Below are 22,891 nucleotides of genomic sequence, written 5' to 3'. Positions count from 1 at the left end.
GAGGATTTCATCATTTACGCCCCTCCAATTTTCACTCCCATTCTTCACCAGATGCAGTTCTCACTTTACAAACACCACCCTAAAAGGTTCCTTAAGTTATGGTGGAGCTCACCAGGGCCAGAAGTAGTCCTCTGAAAAGGTATCACGTGACTCTGGAGATGACCACTGTTGTATGTTTGCTATCATTGAAAAAACTTGGAAAAAAAATCCTTGTGAAATGCTGCACTCTGCTGGAAGGTCACAGGGAGTTAGTTTGTAGTTTGGGGAGTTGTCATGTGTCAAATGATCAATGAATGATATTGGGTGTGGGGGGTGAGAAAAATAATTGAGGTTTCCTTCTTATAGTCTTGTGTTATAATTTGGTGCGAATGTGCGAATATTACAAATTCTGAACTCTTCATATGCTGTCCTGGTTTTTTAAATTTGCAGCAAATTCTGACTTCTGCACAAAGTCAGTTTATATTCTAGAATTATAGTAATACTTTCATTTGATATACAGTAGAGCCTTTCTCATTGGGAGGATATCTCGAAGTCTTGAAGCATAGGATTTACTGTAAAATGTACTGTTTTTACTTTGGATTTTCTAGGCAAATGTACTAGCTGATCAAACTTGAGTGTGTTGAATTAACTCACAAATAAATTGGCATTGTACTTCATAGTTGCTAATTGAGTCAGTTAGTTCAAGATTCCTGAAAATTCAATGGTGGAGCCTGTACTGTGGATAGTTCTTCTCACTGTGTTGAGATTGGTGATTCACAAGAGAGTACAGATGAAAAAAGCCCTTTAACACATTCTAAACAATGTGATGTATGTATCAAATGCAAGGATTATTATTACTTTGATCTCATCCTTAATACTGACTCCACCCTTTTTCCACTGAGACATGAAGCTGTTACCTAAATAATTCCAATATCCTGGTCTCTACCACCCTTCTTGTTTACCTGTTTGATTGCCTTTGCAAATATAGTAAATATTTTTAGATGTCTGTTCTAACCTTGCCTTTCACATCCCATCTAATGAAGGGTATTTGCTCTGAGACCTATTGAACGCCAGCTTTGAAAAAAATATTCCACCTATTTATGGTACTCTGGTACTTAAATGTGAGTTGAGTACTTCGAGTACATAAAAGCTGCCGCGCTGCATTCATTTTCACCAGGATTTCAAGTGTTAGAAGCCACAGCGGACCCCTATCTGCTTAATTGCAAATTGGCTATCTCTTTGTGTGGCATCTTTGTCTATTTAATAACCAAAGTGATTTGTGTTGCATTTTCATCGCAGAGTGATGAAAGTGATGAAATTTTGCCTAGAGTCTTATGATTGTTCAAATCTTCTCCTTTTCACGTGTTCCCTTTGTCGGAAATAAATGTGTTGTCGAAAGATCCTTTTGGGAAACCTTTTTTTTCCATTACTGCATTAGCATTAATATTAGTCTACACTATTCTCTTGTTCCCTGATCCCCATCTCAAAGGCACTGATTCCTGTTCAAGGTACATTTCCATGGGAATTAGGTGACCTGCAATACAATCAGACAAGTTGTGATTCTTCAGATCAGCATCTTTGGCTGGCTGTTGAACCAATTTTGTTTGCGGGAGGGGAAAGGGAAATCATATATACAGTCAATTCACTTTACAGTATATTCTGTGAAATACTTTGAGATGCCTCGAAGATGTGAAAAGCGCTACATCAAATGCAAGGATTATTATTATTTTTCCATATCCACACTTTCTGAGGTAGTGATGGAATGCAAACACAGTGCTAAGGAGTGGGTACTTTTCAAATTCCCAAATTCTGAGGCCACCATTTGGCCACCAGCCTCAATGATTGTTTTAACTTGCTCAGGCTGAAGATTGGAAGTCTTTTTTCTTAATCTTTATTCGAAAGTGATTTGGCAACCTTTTAGATTTCTGAATCCTCAAGATCCTGTTGACTGAGTGCATCGAAAGTCAGCATCATGGGGCTCAACTGCCACCTCTTCACCAGCTGTGGAATTATAAAACCGACAGGCAAAATGAGCTTCGAAGCTGCATCTTCTGTTGCTGTCAGTGCTCTGCCCGTTATTTCTGGGGAGAAAAGGCAATTTTTGGAAGCACGTTTACTTCTCGTGGCCATTCAGTGAGGAAAATCTTTAGTTATTACATTTGAGTTCACTTTGTACAATACTAAACGTTGCCTCGACCACCCCCTTTGGAAGGGAAGGGATCAGGATCTAAAGCTTTGATCACCTTCTGAAATGTGATCATGGCAGTTGTAGAATCTCTATGTGAAAATTAAAACTGATCTCAGGAATGAAATTTAACGATCTGCCAGCACTCATGAAAAAAAATCTTGCGTATCTGGGCTGCATGGGGCAGTGTCCAACTTAGAAGGATGAATAATAATAATCTGTGCATTTGAGTTAGTGCTTTATCATGTCGTTGAGACATCTCAAAGCATTTCACACTATGTATTGTAAAGAGGATTGACTGTATCTTGTGGGCGAAACGCAAAATAAAAAACACAAAGACTAATGGTTGTTGGTTAAAAGTTATGTTGTAACTGAAATACATTGGGGAGAGGAAAATTGGCATTGTGTTGTCAGTTCATGTTAATTTCCATATTTTGTTCCTCAATCTTCCCCCCCCCCCCCCCCATACACACACGCACACACATGCGGCTCCACACTCTCCCACCACCCTCCCACAGATACACAAATAATGGTAATGGATTATTTAATGATCACAAATAAAGCCAGACTACAGCTGCCTTCTTAGCTGGAGGAGGTTGCCTGTTGGTGAGCGGATGGCAAATGCAAGAAAGAGAAATGCCATATTGCTGATATGCTGTTGGCTTTTAGTGGAAACAAATGGGCTGCAGAATTGTTAGCCCTTCGTTTTCAGTCAGAGTTTTCATTGTTAATGGGTATCGTACTAGATTTTGTACCATTTCCTGATTTTGTTTTTATTGTCTTTTTAAACCTTGCAGGTTGGAAGGAAACAATATTTGAATGCATATTGTCGAACTGATTCAGACATCATGAACCGAAACAAACGCGACAACCAGTTCTACAGTGTAGAGGTTGGCGATTCCACCTTTACAGTCCTGAAACGGTATCAGAACCTGAAACCAATTGGCTCAGGAGCACAGGGGATTGTATGGTGAGTTTCCAGTTTTTACATTTTTATTCATTCAAGGGAACAGGGCATGCAGACAAAGCTGAAGAGTGTCACACTGCTATGCTGAAGTTTAATCAGGATCTTGAGTTGCAGCTGCTGCCGTCTTGAAGAAGATTAAATGTATTTCCCAACTTCCAATCAACTATCCATTCTGGATTTAATGTATCTGTAATTTATTTACATGTTTTTAAATTATTTTCCAGTGCTGAAGAGGTGAAATTTGTTTCTGTTAGTGAGTCGACAACAAGTTATATGGTCGATAATCCTGGTCCAACACACAAAGCATCTGATTCTTCTGTGTTTGTGTGGGTGAGTGGGGGGGTAGGTGGAGAGATTATTCATAACATTAAACAGAATATTTGCATTGCAAATGACATTCTGTTATACAATAGGGTACACCTTCTTGACAATTAGTGAAGTTTTAGATTATAAACGTTTCAACAATAGAAGCAAATAGAAGTCCTGGACTGCAAGGTAAAATATTTATTTGAGCTGTGGTTCCTCAGACACTCTTTCTCATCAACAACAACAAATTACATTTGTATAGTGCCTTTCACATCGGGAGGATATCCCAAAGTGCTGGTCAGGCAGGGATTTGGACACAAGCTGGGTGTTGGGATCAGGAGGAATGAAGAGCAGGGAGGGTGGGCGTAGGTTGGATGACCGAAGGTGCGGTTGAAGAGGAGAGTCTTGAGACGGACCTTGAAGGAGACAAGGGAGGGTGTGAGGTGAAGGGACTGTGAGATGGAGCTCCAAAGGATGGGGAAGTTAACAAAAAAAATTGTTAATTAACAAGTTATTTTCTTATTACAGTGCAGCCTACGATGCAGTCCTTGACCGGAATGTGGCCATCAAAAAGCTCAGTCGACCATTTCAAAACCAAACACATGCAAAGAGGGCCTACAGAGAACTGGTCCTTATGAAATGTGTCAACCATAAAAATGTAAGGAGCCTTCAGACATCTTTTAAAGACGTTCCTCTGCAAATTCAAAAAATTTGCTGTACGATTGAGAATCAATATTCTTGGATTGAATTATGCTGTTTTGGAACTCTTCTGGAAATTCTAATCGTTTTTGAGTTTACCTTGAATATTGTTTAAATATCGCTCAAATATGCTTGGAGGACTTACAGTTTCTAACTGATTAAAATGTTAATCTGATGTATCCAAGTGTTTACTTTTGTGGCATTTTCTATGTCGGCTTTGCTTGCCATTTGCCTTAATGAAATTAAATGTCTTTCGAACTGAAATATAGTAGGAGTGTTGGCAGCACAAAGGATATTGGAATAACAATGATCTTAAACTATTTTACAGATTGAAAATCAATCAAAACATTGTTGATTGTTACATTACTATTTGCCTCATTTTTCAGATTATTGGTTTGCTGAATGTCTTCACTCCACAAAAATCACTGGAGGAATTTCAAGATGTGTAAGTAAGGTCTAAATAAGGTAATTGGGTTAATAGCTTAGGACTGGGTGATAAAAGAGGCTTGGATGAAGAGTCCCTTTCGCCGATTTGACCTCTTTCTTCCAGAATACCTATCCTACCGTCTTCCCAACGCAGCATAAGGTAGTTTTATCTTGCCCAGGACAGTAGAGGACAACGACAACTTCCCTTTATATAATGCCCTATACGCGGAGTAGCATCCTGGAGCGCTTCAGGACATGGCCTGCAATTGAAGGGCGTAAATTCAAAACAGGAAGGCAAACTGGATGGATGTTGGTCTTCTTTCATCTAGCAATTCATATGTTCTTATACAGCTGTCCTTTCCTAGTCATCTGTTTCAGTTGTTCATCACGCTCTCTTCTGAAATTGCCCTTTGCAACCCAAATCTATCAACCTCTTGATCTGCCACCTCGGAGATTCCAAACGTATTGTTAGTGTTTTATGGTTTTAATGATTGACATTGCACAAGTGTATCTTTCGCTCATTGAATAATCTTACTCTTGTGTGCTGACAGTTACATAGTGATGGAGCTCATGGATGCCAATCTCTGCCAGGTAATTCAGATGGAGCTAGACCACGAACGGATGTCTTATCTACTCTATCAGATGCTGTGTGGCATCAAACACCTACATTCAGCTGGCATTATACATAGGGTGAGTAATTACTCTCAACCTTCCTGAGATTTTTTCTTGGCGTTTGTTGGTGAAATAAGATTTAAATCAGAAATGAGCCTTGTGGACCAATACTGGTAATTGCAGGTTTAAATAGTTTTGTTATTTTGTTCACTGGAAAATCTGGCAGAATATACTATTGGCACATTCATATAAACATGCATTACACCATTTTATGGTATAGTTGCCCTAGATTAGGTGTTCACCCAGCTCAGTTGGTAACACTTCCAACTTTTGAGTCAGAAGGTTGTGTGTTCAAGCCCCATGTCAGGACTTTGAGCTCATAGTCGAGCCTGACCTTCAATTATGACATAAACTGCATAATTTCTGTCGTAATTGTGCCATAGTGCAGAAGCTGAAATGAATGTAGACTGGTGTGTTAAGTCCCAACAACACAATAAACCAAATTTGTTTACAACTGTCACTGCAAAGCATTTTCATATGTCAGGATCATTCTTATCTCTAGCATTTAACGTGACCTTAGTGGGCAGGTTTTTCCTTCTGTGCATTTTTGGGATAAGTAACAGAAAAACCTGTCTAGCTGATTAGTGTAGCCAACTTAAGTATGCACTTTGCATCAATGTTGGATTAAACCTGGTTAAAATTCAAATTATCATTTTTTTAAAAAATGTTTCTTTTACCTTTAATTTGCTCAGCAAATTCATAAATAATCTTTTACCAGTTGCTCTTAAGATTCACATCTGTCAGTTAGAAAATTCAGAAAAGCAACAGAGAATATATTTGAAAAATATTGATCTAAGATAACTTTCTGTGTGTGAAGCAAGTGTTTCTGTACTGTTGAATGGTGACCCCAATAAATACCTATTGTTCATACAGATCCTTCCCACTGTGATGATAATGAGATGACTTTCCACTGTGTAAGTTATGATGGTGTTTAGGCAAAATTGAATGGAAAATATTAATTTGCTTTTGTGGATATTAAAAGAAAATTGTTAGTAATCTCATTTTAAAAAAATGTTTAAGTATAAACAGTGAAAATGTTTGTTACAATGAGTTGCAGGAAATAAAGTTTTGCCCACAATATATACAGTCAATTCACTTTACATATATTCTGTGAAGTGCTTTGAGATGTCTTGATGATGTGATAAGGTGCTACATCAAATACTATTATTATTATAACCAATGCTTACTTCAAAGAAAAGTAAATTCCCGATGAAGTCTGACTCTGCAAATAGATCTCTGCAGTTTAGCAGTAGAAGAGTTGCATTAAACACTAATAAAATTGAGTAAACATTTACACAGGGCCTCTTAAATGTTTCAGGCTCTAAATATATTGTACATTCCCCTGTGTGAAACTAAGCCATTCAAATGAGGAATGTGCCAGTTTTGATCCTGAGTTTGTTCTGAATTAATTGATCTCGGTAGGGGTTCTATCGTGGCCTTGGTGTCCAGGGACTTCAGAAGAAAAAAATCTGGAATAATGGAATCGAGCAGTAATACTTCTATTCGAGTAATATGAGTCTTTGCCTTGATTACTCAATTGTCTCATTCGTTTGCCTGTATCCCTTTGTTAAAATATCCCTGCAAATACACTGGCACTGCACTTCATTATATCCTGTGAAGCCCTTTGAGACTTCTTGAAGACTTGATTAGGCACTACATCAAATGAAAATATATTATACCGAATGCTCATTCTTCAGATAAGATGTTAAACCAAGGCCCATGGCATAATTCAAAAAGAGAAGGGAGTTTCTCCTGACCAAAAATCCCTCAAATAAAATTGTCCACTTCCCTCCATGGATGTTTGTGAGACATTGTTGTGTGCAAATTGGCTGCCTACAAAATACATACAGTCAACCCGTTTTACACTATATCCCATGAAGCGCTTCGAGACGTCTCGTCTTGAAGGCGTAATATCAAATACAAGGATTTTTATTATGTTATTATTGTGTTTTTCTCTTTATTTTAATCCCACCTTATTAAAAAGCAAATATGAGTTCCTTGTGGGTTTCCTATAGGCCCAATGGCCATAGGAATGCACTAAAATTATTTTCTCAGATGTAAATAAAGATGTGATTTTTGTTCCTGATCCTTTTAGGACCTGAAACCAAGTAACATAGTAGTGAAAGCAGACTGCACTCTGAAGATTCTAGATTTTGGACTAGCAAGAACAGCAGGAACTAGTTTTCTGATGACGCCTTATGTGGTTACAAGATACTATCGTGCTCCAGAAGTCATTCTAGGAATGGGATATAAAGAGAACGGTTAGTTTGCTCTGAAGTGTGTACCTGGTGTGAGAATATGTACCGGCCCTCGATGGTCAAGGTAACCTTGGTTTCTTGTGAATCCAATTAAATGGTTATGTTTGCATTCAATGGAGCTGTTCCTTTTGAATGGACATAATCGGCTGTTTCTTAATTTTTAAAAAAAATCAATTTCTTGGAGGTATTCTTTATTTTGATCCATTTTTACAAATTTTTTGTCCAATTGGAACACAAGTGGCTTTTGAGACAAAATGTCTGTTGCAGCTTTGATGTTTACAGCTGATGAAACTAATGGCCTTTTAGTTAATGAAGCTTTTGGCTGGGCTGGTCAAGATTAATATGACATATGTTCCATTTGTTAACATGAAAGAGCATTTCCTTATAGGTTGTGTTATTCATCCAATGAAATACTCTTGATAAGTATTCGTTCATCAGTATTCCTTGCACTGTGGGTCAACATTATGGATTTATTTCTGAAAACATCCATGTTTATAAGGCTCCTTTGTGGACTCGACTTCAGCCAAGCAAATAAGTAACTGGGTCCAAATCTGGTAAGGACCAGAAATTAGTCTTGATAGTCTTAATTTTGGATGTAAAGGATGGAATGTAAGAATTTATGGTACGGAACTGCTCACAAGTTGATCTTGAATGACGGTCTCTTGAGGGGATAATAAGGATGGGTTGTGGTGCAAAATGAAAAACTGGTACCAGTGGTGTTCTGAGGTTGAGTCTAAGGAGCATTTTTGGAGAATAGCGGGAGCTGAGAGTATTTGACAGTGCCACTGTCTGTTATAAGTGGAGAAGTATTGTGTTCCTCAGACTGTATGGCTGAACACATGTAATTAATTAGGAAAATGTATAGTGAATCTCACAGCCACTGAAGCAAAAAGCTTGTTGGGAGCCATTTAAAAATCTGCTTCAAAGCTATAAACTCTGCAGTCCCTTCGCATCAAAAGCTGCTGCCAATCCAGATGGTGGTATAATTTGGGAACAACACTTTGGCTAAACTGATTCTGTTCAAATAGTAGATTGAATAATGGAAAGCATCCCTTCAAAATGTAACGTGTTGGGTCTGGTAGGGAACGTTTGAGCGCACTGTGGTTGTAAGGTGAGCACACATTAGGAAAATTCCTCTCCCGGCTATATAGCCATATATATTATATATATATATATACACACACATACACACATATATATACTATAAATATATGTAAATATACACACACACACACAAGGCTACCTGAAGCAGTTTAAAGTTTTCACTGAACATTTTTGTTTTCACTGAACAGTTTTGCCCACAAAGCCCACAGTCAATCCACTTTACAGTATATTCTGCAAAGCGTTTTGAGATGTGTCAATGACATGATGAGGAGCGATGTCAAATGCAAAGATTATTATTATTGTCCTGCCAACAGACTGAGGTTAAAGCAGATCAGTATGGCTATTCTCCAAGTAGAGTGGAAAATGTTGGCCCTCAGAGCCCATGTTATGCTGTCACACCACTTTTGTGTAATTGTTTAGCTCTTGAAGGGGAAGTTGTATTTATTTACATCTGGTAGACGTGGTTGTCTTGATTCTTAGCAACCTCCAAACACAAAGCTCCAATCTAGAGTGTTATGCAGCTCTCCTGACCTGATGCTGCTTTGAGTTAATGATTTTATCTGTATGAACAAGATGACTGCAATGCCAGATGTCTTCAAGTAATAGTATTCCTTGATGTAGAATTACATTTGAAAAAGACTTAGGTAGTAGATTGACTGGTATTTTCAATATAATGAATTGAAATTCATTTCTGCAGTGCATTTCTGAAATTCTTGAGGCCATGGTAATTAGGCAGCTCCCAGTATAATAAGAGCAGTATGAATTCTGAATAGGGCAGAGCACTGTCTTGCAGGTGCATAATTTGTGGCAGACGCACAGTGGTTGCGAGGAAATTGGAGTTGCGTTTGTCTGAAGTGAGCAAGCTGGAGACGGTGGGAGCCCAGAGTTAGGTTTTGGTAGGTGGGAGAGAGAGCATGGCATCTTTTAGTTGTGCAGAAGTCTACTGTACTGATGGAAAGCGGCCATTAATCCCCACCGGAGACCAAATTGAGTAAGATCTCGCACGAGGGAGCACTTGTACTAGATAGACATGAGAGAGCAGCTCCATAATTTACCCCCAAATCGATAAGCCCAGATGCCAAACCAGGAACACCCAGGAGAGGGCAGCAGAGTCTGAGAACAGGTCCAGTATGTGGTTCCTGTAATTTTAAAGGAAAGGTTTAAGGTTTATATAAATTTCAAATACCAAATACAGTGTGAACTGTGCTAGTTATTTTTGTGAATTACAGTTAACATTAAAACGTACTTTGATTTTTGACAATGTGTCCAGCAGGTACACAATGCCGTTTTATTATCAATAAGTTTAAAATCTATTTTGCGCAATCAATAAGGTGATTTTCATTAAATGCAGAAGTATTTCCAAGACTTAGAAAGTGAAGGGAGTTCTGCTGCAGCACACTGATCAGGAAACGCAGCTTTTACAAAATGCTTGGGTAAAATATTTGTTGGTAGAGTAATAAGGAATTTTAAATGCTGGGCATAGATGTGTTCCTTTGCATTGATCCATTTGTTTGTGCTACTGTGCTGTCCCGTAAATGTGCGTTCCATCACATAATGTCATAACTGCGTTCGCTAGGGTTATAAATTGAACAAATGAAAACGAAAGCCATATCTTGTACTTTTATTGCAATATAAATGTAAGTGACGTGGATTCAGCTTTGCAAGAGTTGCAACGTTTTGTTTTGTAAACTGGCATTTCAGTAGATTTGTTTAAACAAATGAACTTTCCCTTCTTTTGTGCCACACACGTGTAGTGGATTTATGGTCTGTTGGGTGCATAATGGGAGAAATGGTTCGCCACAAAATCCTCTTTCCAGGAAGGGACTGTATCCTTATGCTGCTTGCAGCAGTTTTCTTAGGCAGCTTGGGCTTTGCTTTTGAAAACAAAGCCCTGAACAATTTATAACTACTTTTTTTTGGGGGGTGGGGGATTTTTAACTGAGTTTGAAATTACTCTGGTTTTCTTGATTTCAAATTGTTCAGGTAAGATTTGTGGCTTTTTTGGGAAAAAAAATGCAAATCTCTACATATGAGAGGCTGCATCCAGCGGTGGGACATACAGTCTCTGCTGGTTGATTTAACAGTGTTTCCAAATTTACTCACAACATGCATACTGACCATTTGTGTTGTGTCTGTGGTGACAGTATTTATGTTCTTGTGGACCTGCATTACTGCTATACCTGTGTCTGGCTGACGCATGCTACTAAAAGGCTGATGAAAATGTACCCGTTCTTGCAATCACAAACCCTTTTATGTTTTTGTAGGGCTACCAAGACTTGTGTTTCACGCAAATCATTGCAGGTTGCATTTTGTAACCAGCGCATTCTTAGCTATTAGCTATTTTGCCAATAAAATATACAGTCAATTCACTTTACAGTATATTCTGTGAAATGCTTTGATACGTCTTAACGATAAGGCACAATGCCAAATGCAATGATTATTATTCCTAGCTATTAATATGAAATAATCTCTTAACAAGTGCATTGGTTCAATGCGACCGGTCTAGGATAGGACTTTGACAACTTTGTAATGTTGGGGGCGCGTGGGGAGGGGGGGGAAATAATGTGAATTACTCATGCTGAAAAGGTGCCGTGCAGCAGCCAGCCACAAACAGCCTCTTCCACATTCTTAGAATGTATCCGTCATATCACAACTTGCCCTTGTCTGTCTGTTCTATCTTTTTCTTTTCAATCCAGTTTCTGCATGTTAATTTCATACCATTGCATTTTGTTTTCAGTTGATATCTGGTCAGTTGGGTGCATCATGGGAGAAATGATCAGAGGTGGTGTGTTGTTCCCTGGTACAGATCGTATCCTTCCCTTTGACCTTCAGCATAGTGTTCAAAGGTTTGGTTCAGTAGTCCAAATTCCCATGTGTTTGATAGTCATTGTACATGTTTTCCTTCCTGTGTTAGGACGTTGCATGGATGGAAATCGGAGTAGTTTAGAGAATGCTTAGAGCCGTGTTTGATCTTCGTTGCATGTGCCATTAATTCATCTTGCATTTTTATGTTTAATTATTTGTCAGAAATGCATTTCAAAATGCAGGATTAATGTTGGAACTCCCAACCGTGCTGCAGATTTAGCAGCAGGTCTGTACCACTGAGACCTCGCACAGAACTGCCGGTCTTGGCCATGTGGACGCGAGAAAAGGCTGGGAGCTTCCCCACAGAAGGGAGAGCCAATCTGAGCAGCTTTAATGTGCCTCAAGCATCTGGTAACAGGGGGACCTTGGTTGAGGCCTGGGAGCAGGTTGCTCAACTGGGGTATGGTATGGAGAAAATAGCATTTATATTAAAACAAAATGAGGTTTCACTGCTGGGTGTGTTGTGAGCCTGTTTTAATGAGCACATGGTCCACTTGGCACCAGCAATTAAGTGCACAAAGCTTTTGTCTATATGGGCTCCTCAAGCAGCAATTAATACGTAAACCAGAAATCTGATTGACAATTTGTGCTAAATGGGAATGACGGAAGGGGAGGAAAAAAACAAATCTCAAACGCTATCATCTTAGTTGAAAACGGACATTGTCATATATTGTGTTTTACATTGTTTGCTGATGGTTTTGGTTTTAAAAAGACATCTCATTGCAGTAATTCAAAACTTTTATGGTGAATATTAATGCTTTATGATATTAACAAGGCTGGTCTCCCTATGTGTAATTGAATTGTGCTGAATTCTGATGTTAAATTTATCCTCTTTTGTTACTGCTCACTGTTTGTCACTGCACCAAGTCAATCCTCTTTTTTTGTACAAACCTCATTCACCTCGCCACTGCTGAGAGAGAAGCTTTACTCACACGCTTGGCTTAATTTAGTGCAGTTGTAAATTTAAGGTTAGAATCCGATCCAATCCATGTTTGAAGCCACAGTGTTCCTTTTGTCAAGTGAAGCATCTGGTAGAATCATAGAATCTTACACCCCAGAAGGAGGCCATTCGGCCTATCGTGCCTGTGCTGGCTCTTTGAAAAAGCTATCCAATTATCCAATCCGCGCCCTCACCCTTTCCCCATAGCCTTGCAAATCTTTCCTTTTCAAGTATATATCCAACTCCCTTTTGAAAGCTATTATCGAATATGCTTCCACCACCCTTTCAGGCAGTGCATTCCAGATTGGAACAACTCGCTAAAATAAATTCTCCTCATCTCCCCTCTGGTTCTTTTGCCAATTATCTTTAATCTGTTTCCTCTGGTTACCGACCCACCTGCCAGTGGAAACAGTTTCTCTTACCTACTGTATCAAAACCCCTCATTATTTTGAACACCTCTATTAAATCTCCCCTTACCGTTCTCTGCTCTAAGGAGAACAATCCCAGCTTCTCTAGTCTCTCCACATAACTGAAGACCCCATTCCCTGAATTTGGAAACCAGTGTATTTCTGATCTGCACGTCCTGCCTCGATCATATATTTCCAAGACGTGAACAGCACACTTAAAGTTGATTGAATCACCGTAAAAATGTTTAACAGTCTTTTAAAAAGACATTGAAGCATTGACACTTCTGTTTGAAAGGAAGTGGATTTTCAGGTTTCAGCTGCAGCCTTAGAAGGCAAAGAAAAAGGGACACTGTTGTTTTACTTTTGCGTAAGTTAATATTTTAGTAAATTTAGTACTTCTATTTTCAGTTTGTAATTCGTCAAAATTCTGAATAAGATATCATCCAAATAACTTCTGAATCATAATGCTAAAGTTGAGTTACCTGTGTACTAAATCAACACAGCTGTTGTACCATGTACCTGGTCTGCAGTATTTTTCTCAGCTGCCCGACTCTAGATATTGATCAATGGAACAAAGTGATCGAACAATTAGGAACACCGGCTTCTGAGTTCATGAAGAAGCTACAGCCTACAGTTAGGACATATGTCGAAAACAGACCCAAGTATGCAGGCTACAGTTTCGAGAAACTCTTTCCAGATGTCCTCTTTCCTGCTGACTCTGAACACAACAAACTGAAAGGTAATAAAACTACCCGCTTCTGAATTACCCTTGAGATGGGAGAAGGGTAGTTTCATATCTGATTCTGATGGTAATTAATACATTGAATCTGTAAAGGAATGTTACATTTGTCACATTGAAGTTTCTGCTTTATTTTGTCTGTTTGTAAGGCTGCTTTATGCCTCCACTTACCAAATGTTCAGGGCCGACGTTCTTATGACTATGATCAATGACAATCCTTCATTGGCATGTGAGAGCTCTCTCCGAACTAGGGTAAGCCTTCCCAGAGACACAATGCTATTTATGTAGTTGATCTTGTACTCTGGCTAAGAAGAACCAATACTTGCAGGGCAGGTAGTAAATTTCAGCAGTAGTAAAACTTTGACAGGGATTCTCACATTCTCCGTTATGGAACCAACAAGTTGCCCTTAATTCCAAATATAGTGTTATTTCACTGATAAGTCCCAAGTGTTAGACAACTATATTAGTGCCATTTTGTGACATTTTTAACTTGGTCTCTACCCATTGCTGCCCACGTTGAGGATTATGAGCATTTCATTTATTTTGGTGCTGTGCGAACTGGTTGTCCTACAAAATGTCCGCTCTCTACAACAAAGCCCTCACCGTCAACAACCTCATTGTTGATGGAAACATTGACATCCTCGCCCTCACAGAAATCTGGATCACCCTGGGTGACACCTAACCCCTGATTGAGGCCACACCACCCGGCTATACCTTCCACCATTCCCCACGACTTTTCTCGAGACCAAAATCGAGGGGTTTCACTCAGCAGCCTCTGCTACCCCCTCCCGATCTCCTCCTCACACGATGGCTTCTACTCATCTTCAAACTTGTCTCCCCCTCCTGTCTCACCACCATTATGGCATTTGAAATCCACCACCTGCTCCATCGACCCTATCCCTACGCCTCTCCTTACCTCCCAGCTCCACCTTCTTGCCCCTCTACTCACAGACATCATCAACCTCTTCTTGTTCACAGGCACCGTTCCCACCCCCTTAATAACTGGTCATCACCCCCAGCCTCGAAAAAACATCTTTGGACCCAACTCTGCTCTCCGAGTATCGCCTCATCTCCAACCTCCTTTTCCAAGGTCCTGGAGCGAGTCGTTGCATCCCAGCCTCGCTCGACATTTGGTCACTCAATCGACTGTTGTGTGCAATTGACTGCCGTGTTTCGCCCACAAAATATACAGTCATCCACTTTACAATATATTCTGTGAAGCACTTTGAGATATCTCAATGACGTGATAAGACGCTATACCAATTGCAAGGATTATTATTATCTGTGTCAGGTTCACCTGAATGATGTTCTGTGTTACAGCAAGCCAAGCCAGAGATTTGTTATGTAAAATGCTTGTAATCGACGCAGCTAAGAGGATTTCTGTGGACGATGCTCTGCAGCACCCCTACATTAACGTTTGGTATGATCCTGCTGAGGTAGAGGCTGTAAGTGTTTGTTCTTTTCATGTGATGCTCATAACCTACTCACATAGAATCGTAGAATTATACAGCACAGAAGGAGGCCATTTGGCCCATCGTACCTTTGCTGGTTCTTTGAAAAGAGCTATCCAAATCAATCCCGTTCCCCGTGCTCTCCCCATAGCAAATGTGTCCTCCCCAAATAATTATCTACCTCCCCAAATAAATAATCTAATGATAAATAATTATCTAATGTTAATTATAGACATCTGCATTGATAGAACCGGAGTAGCTTTGAGCTGAAGGCTTCCCTTTTGAAACATTTTCAAGTGATGGATTGTAAAAAAAAAGGATAGAAAACTGTAAAGGTCACGACATTTGAAATGTATCTTGAAATGTGAAAAAAATTCTATCCTTTGCGGGTACGTAATCTTAGACCATGTTGGTACGTTCATTTAATGAGATGTTAAACCATCGTCCCCACCCATTTGAGATTACTGTAGTCAGACTGTCTGAGCAGAAGCTGGCTCAGAAATGGTTTCAGTCAACAAGGGGAGGACTGCCTCCTTGTCAGCTGCTTCTCTTGGCTACTGATGCTTTTCCAATCGCTGTTACAACCTAAACCAGACATTAGACTGTGCAGCTTGTTGAAAACCTATGAATTACAACTAGAGTACAGTAAAACTCACGTAAAGCTGATCTGTATAATCGCCTAAGTCGTACGTCTGTCCAAGTCCCGTTCAATTTCCTATTAAATCCACCTAAATTTATATGTACTAGTCGTATTAACAACCAGAAATGAACAGGCTCCTACAAAGTGTCAGGTACATTGTAGGAAATTATCTTTGTGCAGTTTTGGAAATTCTATGTTGAGTAAGGAATTGTCTCACAAAAGTGACATCTATTATTCCAGCCTCCACCAAAGATTTGCGACAAACAATTAGATGAAAGGGATCACACCATAGAAGAATGGAAAGGTAATGACTCCCTCAATACCATTACCTTAGCTTCTGTTTATAATGTGTTTAGTGACGATCCCTGAACACAAAATACACGCAATGCTGCAAACCAGTCATGCTTAAGAAAAAAAGGATATGATTTTAAAACGTGTAAATTCTAACGAGTTCCTACTGAGTCTAGTTTCATGAATTTAACTGAAGCATGCGTTTCCACAAAAGACAAAAGAGAGGGGAATTGTAGAAACGGTACCGGAGAGAATGAGACGTAATTGTCAACTTTGACAGTGGGCTCCTGAATTTCTTCTCCTATTTTCCTTTCCTGAAGGCACATTCTGGAGCACAGGTCCACAGGCTGCGGCAGCCCCTCCACTGCCTTGCTCAAGTGACCGTTCTTCACCTGCAAGCCTCGACAGGAGTCTGAATTCTTACCTTTCACTCTCCCATCTGTTGTTTTCCTCTCTCCCACCCCCAGGGTGTTCAGGACAATTGTTGCTCAACAGCTGGTTCCATCTAACATTAGCTGTTGACCAGATCAGGTGTTGAGCCTGCAACCTTTTCATCTGTCTGGCTCAGTGTCACACCAAGCAATTCCTTCATTTGGCCACTGGGGGAAAGTACCACCAAACAAATTCTTAATTCTCCAACTGTACAATTAAGATGTAAATTAATATGTCCTGTTGCTTTGCAGAGTTGATATATAAAGAAGTCTCAGAGTGGGAAGAAAGAATGAAGAATGGAGTTATACGAGGGCAACCACCCTCTTTAGGTTAGTTATTGCAAGAATATTGTGGTACAAAATCACTTGTACCATTTGTCTTACTTCAAATGACAAATATCTCACATATTTCTTGGGTGTGCCAGGGGATACACAGAGTTATCCTCTTGAGTACTGATGTAGCGGTTAGAACAGGTATTTTCATTGAGGGTACAGACCAGTTAAACAAATATCCTTTATTTGTATTCAGACAGAACGAACTGTTGAACTAAATTAAGAGGCTCCACAGAAATGTTGTACACGTGAGTTAACAATGTCAGATTTCAGTAAAAATTGGATTCTATCAGTATAAGCAAGATCTGAAGGAGGTGGTCCATATCTATATATAATTATGTGTATATATATATAATGTATAAACAATTGCAAATGGCTGCCTCATTTCTCCCACAATCAATTCACTTTACAGTATATTCTGTGAAGCACTTTGGTAAGGTGCTATATCAAATACAAGGGTTATTATTATCTTCAATTCTGGATGTTGCAGTCTCAACACAAACAGGGCAATCTAGTGTTGTGGTCAATGACATATTTGCGTTGGTAGCCAGAATAGCTGACTCAGCCAGAGCTTGCACCATGTTGGCATAGGATCGTTGGGATCTCTGCACCTACATTAGGGATGGCAGAACAAGCATGGCTGTTCTTGTTAAAGGGATAAGAATGAGGACAGAACCACTGGTATAAACTGTGCAGGGAGCAACATTACCATCTGCTGGAAGACAAATTACACTGCATCAAACTAGGAATCCTTTTTTCAGCAGCTGAAATAAAATGGTGGAAGGCACTTTAGTAAGAGAGAAAGTTTTGCTTGTATCTGGCATGTAGGGAAAGTGGTAAGCCTGAAATGAGTGGCTGGTCAGTGTAAGAAACAATTAAATTTTATAGACAAGGGAAGCATCTTCCATTTGGTTGCACTGTATAGCTCTGTGAATAGCTGATCCAACTGTAGTTTCTCATGTACGATTCAACTACGTGACATTGTGCTTGCCTCAAATGCTATTGTGACATTATTTGGTGGTGTCCGTGCCAACCGTAAGATCTATACTATATGCAGAACGCTACAATTCACTTTATGGTTAGCCAGGGTGTGGATGCTGGATAATATAGAATTGTGGTTGGTTGTGGCTTTTCTCTTTCCAGTCGAATAGCCTGCTGACACAAGCATTGAAGAATTGCTAAATTGCTATGCTGTAGGTTGACTTGAGACTCACGGTTCTATATTTCCCGACATGAGTCAGTCATTAAGGGAGGAAGAAGGGAATCGTTTTTTAAGAAGTTTGGCCAACAAACTGTATAATCCTATGATTTCATTTTAAATGTTTGAAGTGATGAAATAAAGTGCCCTGGTTGAAAGGGAGAAGTCGTGTGCTTTGCATGCTTGTTCTAAATTTGCAGTGCACCAAAATGATTCATTCCCAGTCGGACTTATTTCCCAATTAAACAAAATGTAAAACAATGGCTCTGTCCGCTCGTCAGCTGCACCGAAAGAACCACTGCAAAGTAAACACGGATGAGTGTCCAAGAACCACAAGAAACGAGGTGGGATGCTGGATTCTTTCTTCAAAGGTTGGGTTTAATCTGAAAAGTATCATGAGTCAGTACGAAATGAGTGACACAATTTCCTTGTAGAAAATGATACAACAGAGACCAGTGGAAACTATTCGCGAAACTCGTTGTGTACGTGCAGGGACAAACCCGCTATTGTGCCTTGTTGTAATGCAGGTTGGGATTTTATACCATGTGGGGCGTTCTAACGAGGTTGCACAGTTATAGATACATAAGCTAAAGGATGTTAACAGAACAGAAATTTTCTTTCCCCCACCCTCTGCCCACCGTACGTTTACTCAACAACAAGATTCCATTTACTCAGGCACAACTATTCATATCTCTTCTTGATACAAATGTCACCAAACAGGAACCTCTGTCCAATCTGAGGGTCAGATAAGGAAATGTGGAATTCCTATGTAGCAATGCATGGTTTCACTCTCCTTTCCCTGGCTCTTTTTGTGCTTTTTTCCTCATAAAATAATTATGTTCCAGTTGTAACTGAAAAACTCATTCACTGAGCAAATTCTAATTCAACAATGAATAAAATTTTAGTTTTGGCCTCTAGAAGTTATTGTCCAAAAATACCTAGGTTATTAAATTATGCTCGTATGGTTTTGAAAGCACATCTTTATGGTAATCCCTGCTGTAGGTTTGATATTATTACTGATCTCCTGACACCCATTTGAAAAGACGAGGGAGTTCCTCTCAGTGTCCTTACCAAAAGTATCCTGATTTAAAAGATTGGTCATTCACTTCATGGCAGTTTGTGAGACATCGCTGTGTCCAAATTGACTGTCAGGTTCACTACACCTGCAACTGCACGGTCATTACACTTAGCAGAAAAATCTGTGAAGCGCTTTGAGGTGTTTTGACTTGGGTGTAATGTTACTGGAAAATGACCCCTGTGCCACATTACTGACTTGTTTCTTTATTTCTCATAGCACAGGTGCAGCAATGATCAATGGCTCACATCATCCATCATCATCATCATCCGTCAATGATGTGTCCTCCATGTCGACAGATCCAACCTTGGCCTCAGATACCGACAGCAGTCTAGAGACATCGGCGGGACCTCTGGGCTGCTGCAGATGACTAGCCTCCCTCTCGTTGGGTCTTACTGTTTGTACTCGGTGGTAGAGAGAATAGACCAGCTTTTAAAAAGCTCCAGCTGCTTTTTAATTTTATTGGAAACAGTTTACCTTCTTAGAATATGACTGAATTGTGTCTGATTTACATGCAGTAACTGAAATACAATACAGCAACTTTTAGTGCAGGACAAGTAACCCTAAAGCATGACTTGTACATTTGTAAAGAGCTGACATTAACGCACGTCTGTTTTGGGGTTTAAAACAAACACACAAATAAGCTTTAGACTCGCAATGTACAGAGGGACAGCATAGTTAGACTGCTTTTCATTTTTCTCACTTGCATGAAGTGGTTTATACTTGTTAAATATTCTGGCATCTTTTCTACTCTGGTTGGCTGTACCGTCTAATTGTTGTAGAGTAAGAAGATAGCTATCTGGTTTCAAAGCCACAAAATGCCAGTGTCCGTCATAGATTTTAACATGTGGCCTACCTATTCACATCACACATGGAGAAGCCAAACCTGAGTGCATTTTACATAGTAATGCAGGGTAGAGAAAGCAGTTTGGGTAAGGCTGTTGGGTGCAACGTTTAAGAGTATTCAAATAGGTTAATTTAATTTTATCTCAGACTTGAATGTGCGTAGCTAATAGTAGAACTGGGAATTAAAACCTTGATGTTGGAAAGATTGGGCACCGCAGATGAACACTGCTCATTTATTTATCTGAGCAAATGCTTGTTCTAATTAGACTACATTGCCCCCTTAATAAGCTGTTCTTTCTCATTGAAAGCAATTTAGTTAATTCCTTTCTGTTGTGCGTACTGAGTGTTCACAGAATAGATAGTGTCATGCAATAATGATGGTGGTTTAATTTGTAGCTGGCTTCTTCGATTAGTACTTGAGTAAATGTCAACTCATAGCCTAGGATTGAAGTAGAAAGGTTCTTTCCACTTCAGACAAAATTGTCGCACTACACAAGTGACGGAACTATCACAAGAGGTTTTTAATAATTGATGAACTACCTCACGCAATCAATGTACCGTTTCAAGGATGTTAAGCTCCCCCTTTTACAGTTCGGTAGAATATGGAATGTAATTGTGTTTAATTTATTTCTGTTGGTGAACTCTCCCTGGCCAGCTTCCAGGAGTTAACCAAATTCACAGCTGAAACTGTTGTGTAGAAGAAAATATTGTTATACATGTACTTTATATGTTAGATGTTTAATGCATTTTGTACATTTGTTTTCTCATAGTCGACGTGCAATAATCTTTGCAAATTGTGATAAAGAATTTGACTGTGAAAGGTGGCGATAGGTGTGTTGCAGTATGCTTATTTGGGAGGGCAATGTGCGGGTTTGAAGGGACTGTTGTATTTTTTTTGTTTCCACTCTTTCCTTGTAAAAATGAGCATAGTATGAAATATAACATTGTGATTTTTGCTAGGGTAAGGATTTTGCTGAGGATATGATGCCTGCATCTGTTCCTTGGGTTCATTATTCTTCAGTCGTACATGTCCTTTACTGTTTTTTAAGGCATTTTTAATATCCAGTTATGGATAACAGGAATGTATGCAACAAATTGGAAATTGCTGAATGAACTGTGATTATGATTAGTGCTAATAGTGAATCATGTTCGGTGTGAGAATCGTTAACGTTTCTACCAAAACTTGACAATAGCAATCTTTAGCTGGTGTAGCTCAATTGGAATGAAATCTATTGATACCTTTTAAGGTGTAATTAGTTCCACATGTGCAACATTGAACTGACTATGCACTGAGATAATAAGGTTGTGTGTTTTTTTTTAGCAGGGTGAGCCAAATCGGATTGCAGGTTGCCCCAAAGTTAGATAATAATTTGATTTTCTGATTTGAGATTTACAAACCGAACAGCTAAAATTTAGCCTGGCTCAGTTGGTAGCACTCTTTGTGAGTAAGAAGGCTGTGGGTTCATGCCCACACCGGGACTTTTGAATTCATAATCTCAGCTGGCACTCTAGTGCAATGCTGGGGAGAGTGCTTCATTGAGAGAGGAACCATTGTAAGGATGAGATATGAAACCATTTGCCTTTTCAGGTAGATATTAAAGATTCTGTGGCAGTATTTGAAAAGAGAAGAGAGTTTCTCCCAGTATCCTGGCATTTGTGATTTTTTTAAAAAAAAGTAATTTCGTTCCAGATTGTGGGAATTGCTGTGTGCAAATTGGTTGCCACGTTTGGTTAGAAAAGCACAGAAAAACTCTGTGAGTCGCTTTGAGAGGTGATAAGGCACTGTACCAAATGCAAGGATTGTTATAAATTCGACACCTTTTCTTTTTAAGCATTTTCTTAAGTGGCCCTCAATCCAATCAGAATTGCTTCCTTTTGTATGAGAAATAAATTGTCCCCGTATCTCAATGATTTTGGTTAAGAGCACAAGTCTTTACTATCAGAGTGGTTACAGCAGGGTTACGTGTTGAGAGTTAAGTGATGCGTTGGATATTATGCTTGGTGTAAAATCTCTTAGTTTCTGAAATTTGCTCAACGTATAATCAACTAGACATTGCAGCATATTGTAAAACGTCATTTCAGTCTTCAAGGTTTAGCACTTCAAGTGAGTTTAACATGAACTTTTTTTTAAAAAAAACAAACAAAATTGTATTAAAGCTGATCGTCAGATTTGGTTACCTTATCCTTAACGCGCCCTAAATCTGTTCAGTGTTGAGTATGTATTCTCATCCGGTGAAAATGGTTGAGAAACAAGCTGTTTCGCATTTCAAATTGTTCCTGAGGTGCTTACTCTCCCTCCAAAGTCATATTCACTATTTTCACTAAAGATGTGCATTTGTTTTCTGACGAGATCTTACCATTTAGATGTGCTGTATAAACACAATCCGCTGTTTGTGCCAAATGGGGGGAAAATAAACTGTTTCAATTAACACCAGAGGCTTTAAGGCAACTTTTAAGTGGAATTGCTTTCAGGGTATGCCACTCACTTACAAATTAGTCTGACTGAGCTAATTCCTTAACAAAGCCATTATTTTCTATCTACAGTAACTCATAATCTGTTTATGGCACATTACTCTGAAGATGCATTTTGTTGAATTTGTATTTCATGCTTTGTTGATGCTCATTAAGCTTCCAATTGACTAAATAAATGTCGGAAGTGTAACGAGATTTCAAATATCTGAAACGTGTTTCCAGCGATATTTATATGGGTGAACCAGGGAGGGAGGGAAACTGGGAGAAAATATTGCATTGAACTGATTGGGTTTGGTCCGGAGGGCTTATTCTTTCACCAGAAATAATAAATAAAGCCTGTGAATGCTAGGAACCTGCAATAAAAACAGTAGGTTAATCAGGATCTTTAAAGAGGAAAGCAATAGTTTAACTTTTGGGATTAACCTTCATCAGAATGGTTTATTCTGCTCCAGTAATTGTCCCCGCCATTTGTTTGCCCCCTTTATTTAGCTAGCACGAGCTTGCTGCGTGTTTCCTGACCTCTCCACCCACCATCAGTGGTCGTGTCTTCAGTCACTATGCCTGGAAATCTCTGCCTCATCCTCTTATCTTTAAATCCTATTTTAAG

At 39.3% G+C, this 22,891-nt stretch overlaps 1 protein-coding gene across 3 annotated transcripts in view; it reads left to right on the top strand.

The window, feature by feature from the left end:
- LOC103185857 (mitogen-activated protein kinase 8) overlaps positions 1-22,490 on the top strand; it is a 43,343-nt gene extending 20,853 nt beyond the window's left edge. The window contains exons 2-12 of one of the 3 annotated variants that reach the window (XM_007904587.2): positions 2,962-3,134; positions 3,966-4,095; positions 4,523-4,581; positions 5,114-5,252; positions 7,330-7,495; positions 11,334-11,405; positions 13,365-13,547; positions 14,868-14,992; positions 15,879-15,942; positions 16,613-16,690; positions 19,191-22,490. In XM_007904587.2, coding sequence (XP_007902778.1) covers positions 3,013-3,134; positions 3,966-4,095; positions 4,523-4,581; positions 5,114-5,252; positions 7,330-7,495; positions 11,334-11,405; positions 13,365-13,547; positions 14,868-14,992; positions 15,879-15,942; positions 16,613-16,690; positions 19,191-19,336 — 1,284 coding nt within the window. In that variant the 5' untranslated portion in view covers positions 2,962-3,012 and the 3' untranslated portion in view covers positions 19,337-22,490. Of the gene's footprint in view, positions 1-2,961; positions 3,135-3,965; positions 4,096-4,522; positions 4,582-5,113; positions 5,253-7,329; positions 7,496-10,350; positions 10,423-11,333; positions 11,406-13,364; positions 13,548-14,867; positions 14,993-15,878; positions 15,943-16,612; positions 16,691-19,185 lie in introns of all 3 variants that reach the window. The other 2 variants (XM_007904585.2, XM_007904586.2) reach the window with 2 other exon arrangements.
- The last annotated feature ends 401 nt before the right edge of the window (positions 22,491-22,891 follow it).

The sequence above is a fragment of the Callorhinchus milii genome, unplaced genomic scaffold, assembly GCF_018977255.1.
Source record: "Callorhinchus milii isolate IMCB2004 unplaced genomic scaffold, IMCB_Cmil_1.0 Scaffold7, whole genome shotgun sequence".
Taxonomy (NCBI): Eukaryota; Metazoa; Chordata; class Chondrichthyes; order Chimaeriformes; family Callorhinchidae; genus Callorhinchus; species Callorhinchus milii.
This window is presented reverse-complemented; position numbering and strand designations above follow the sequence as displayed.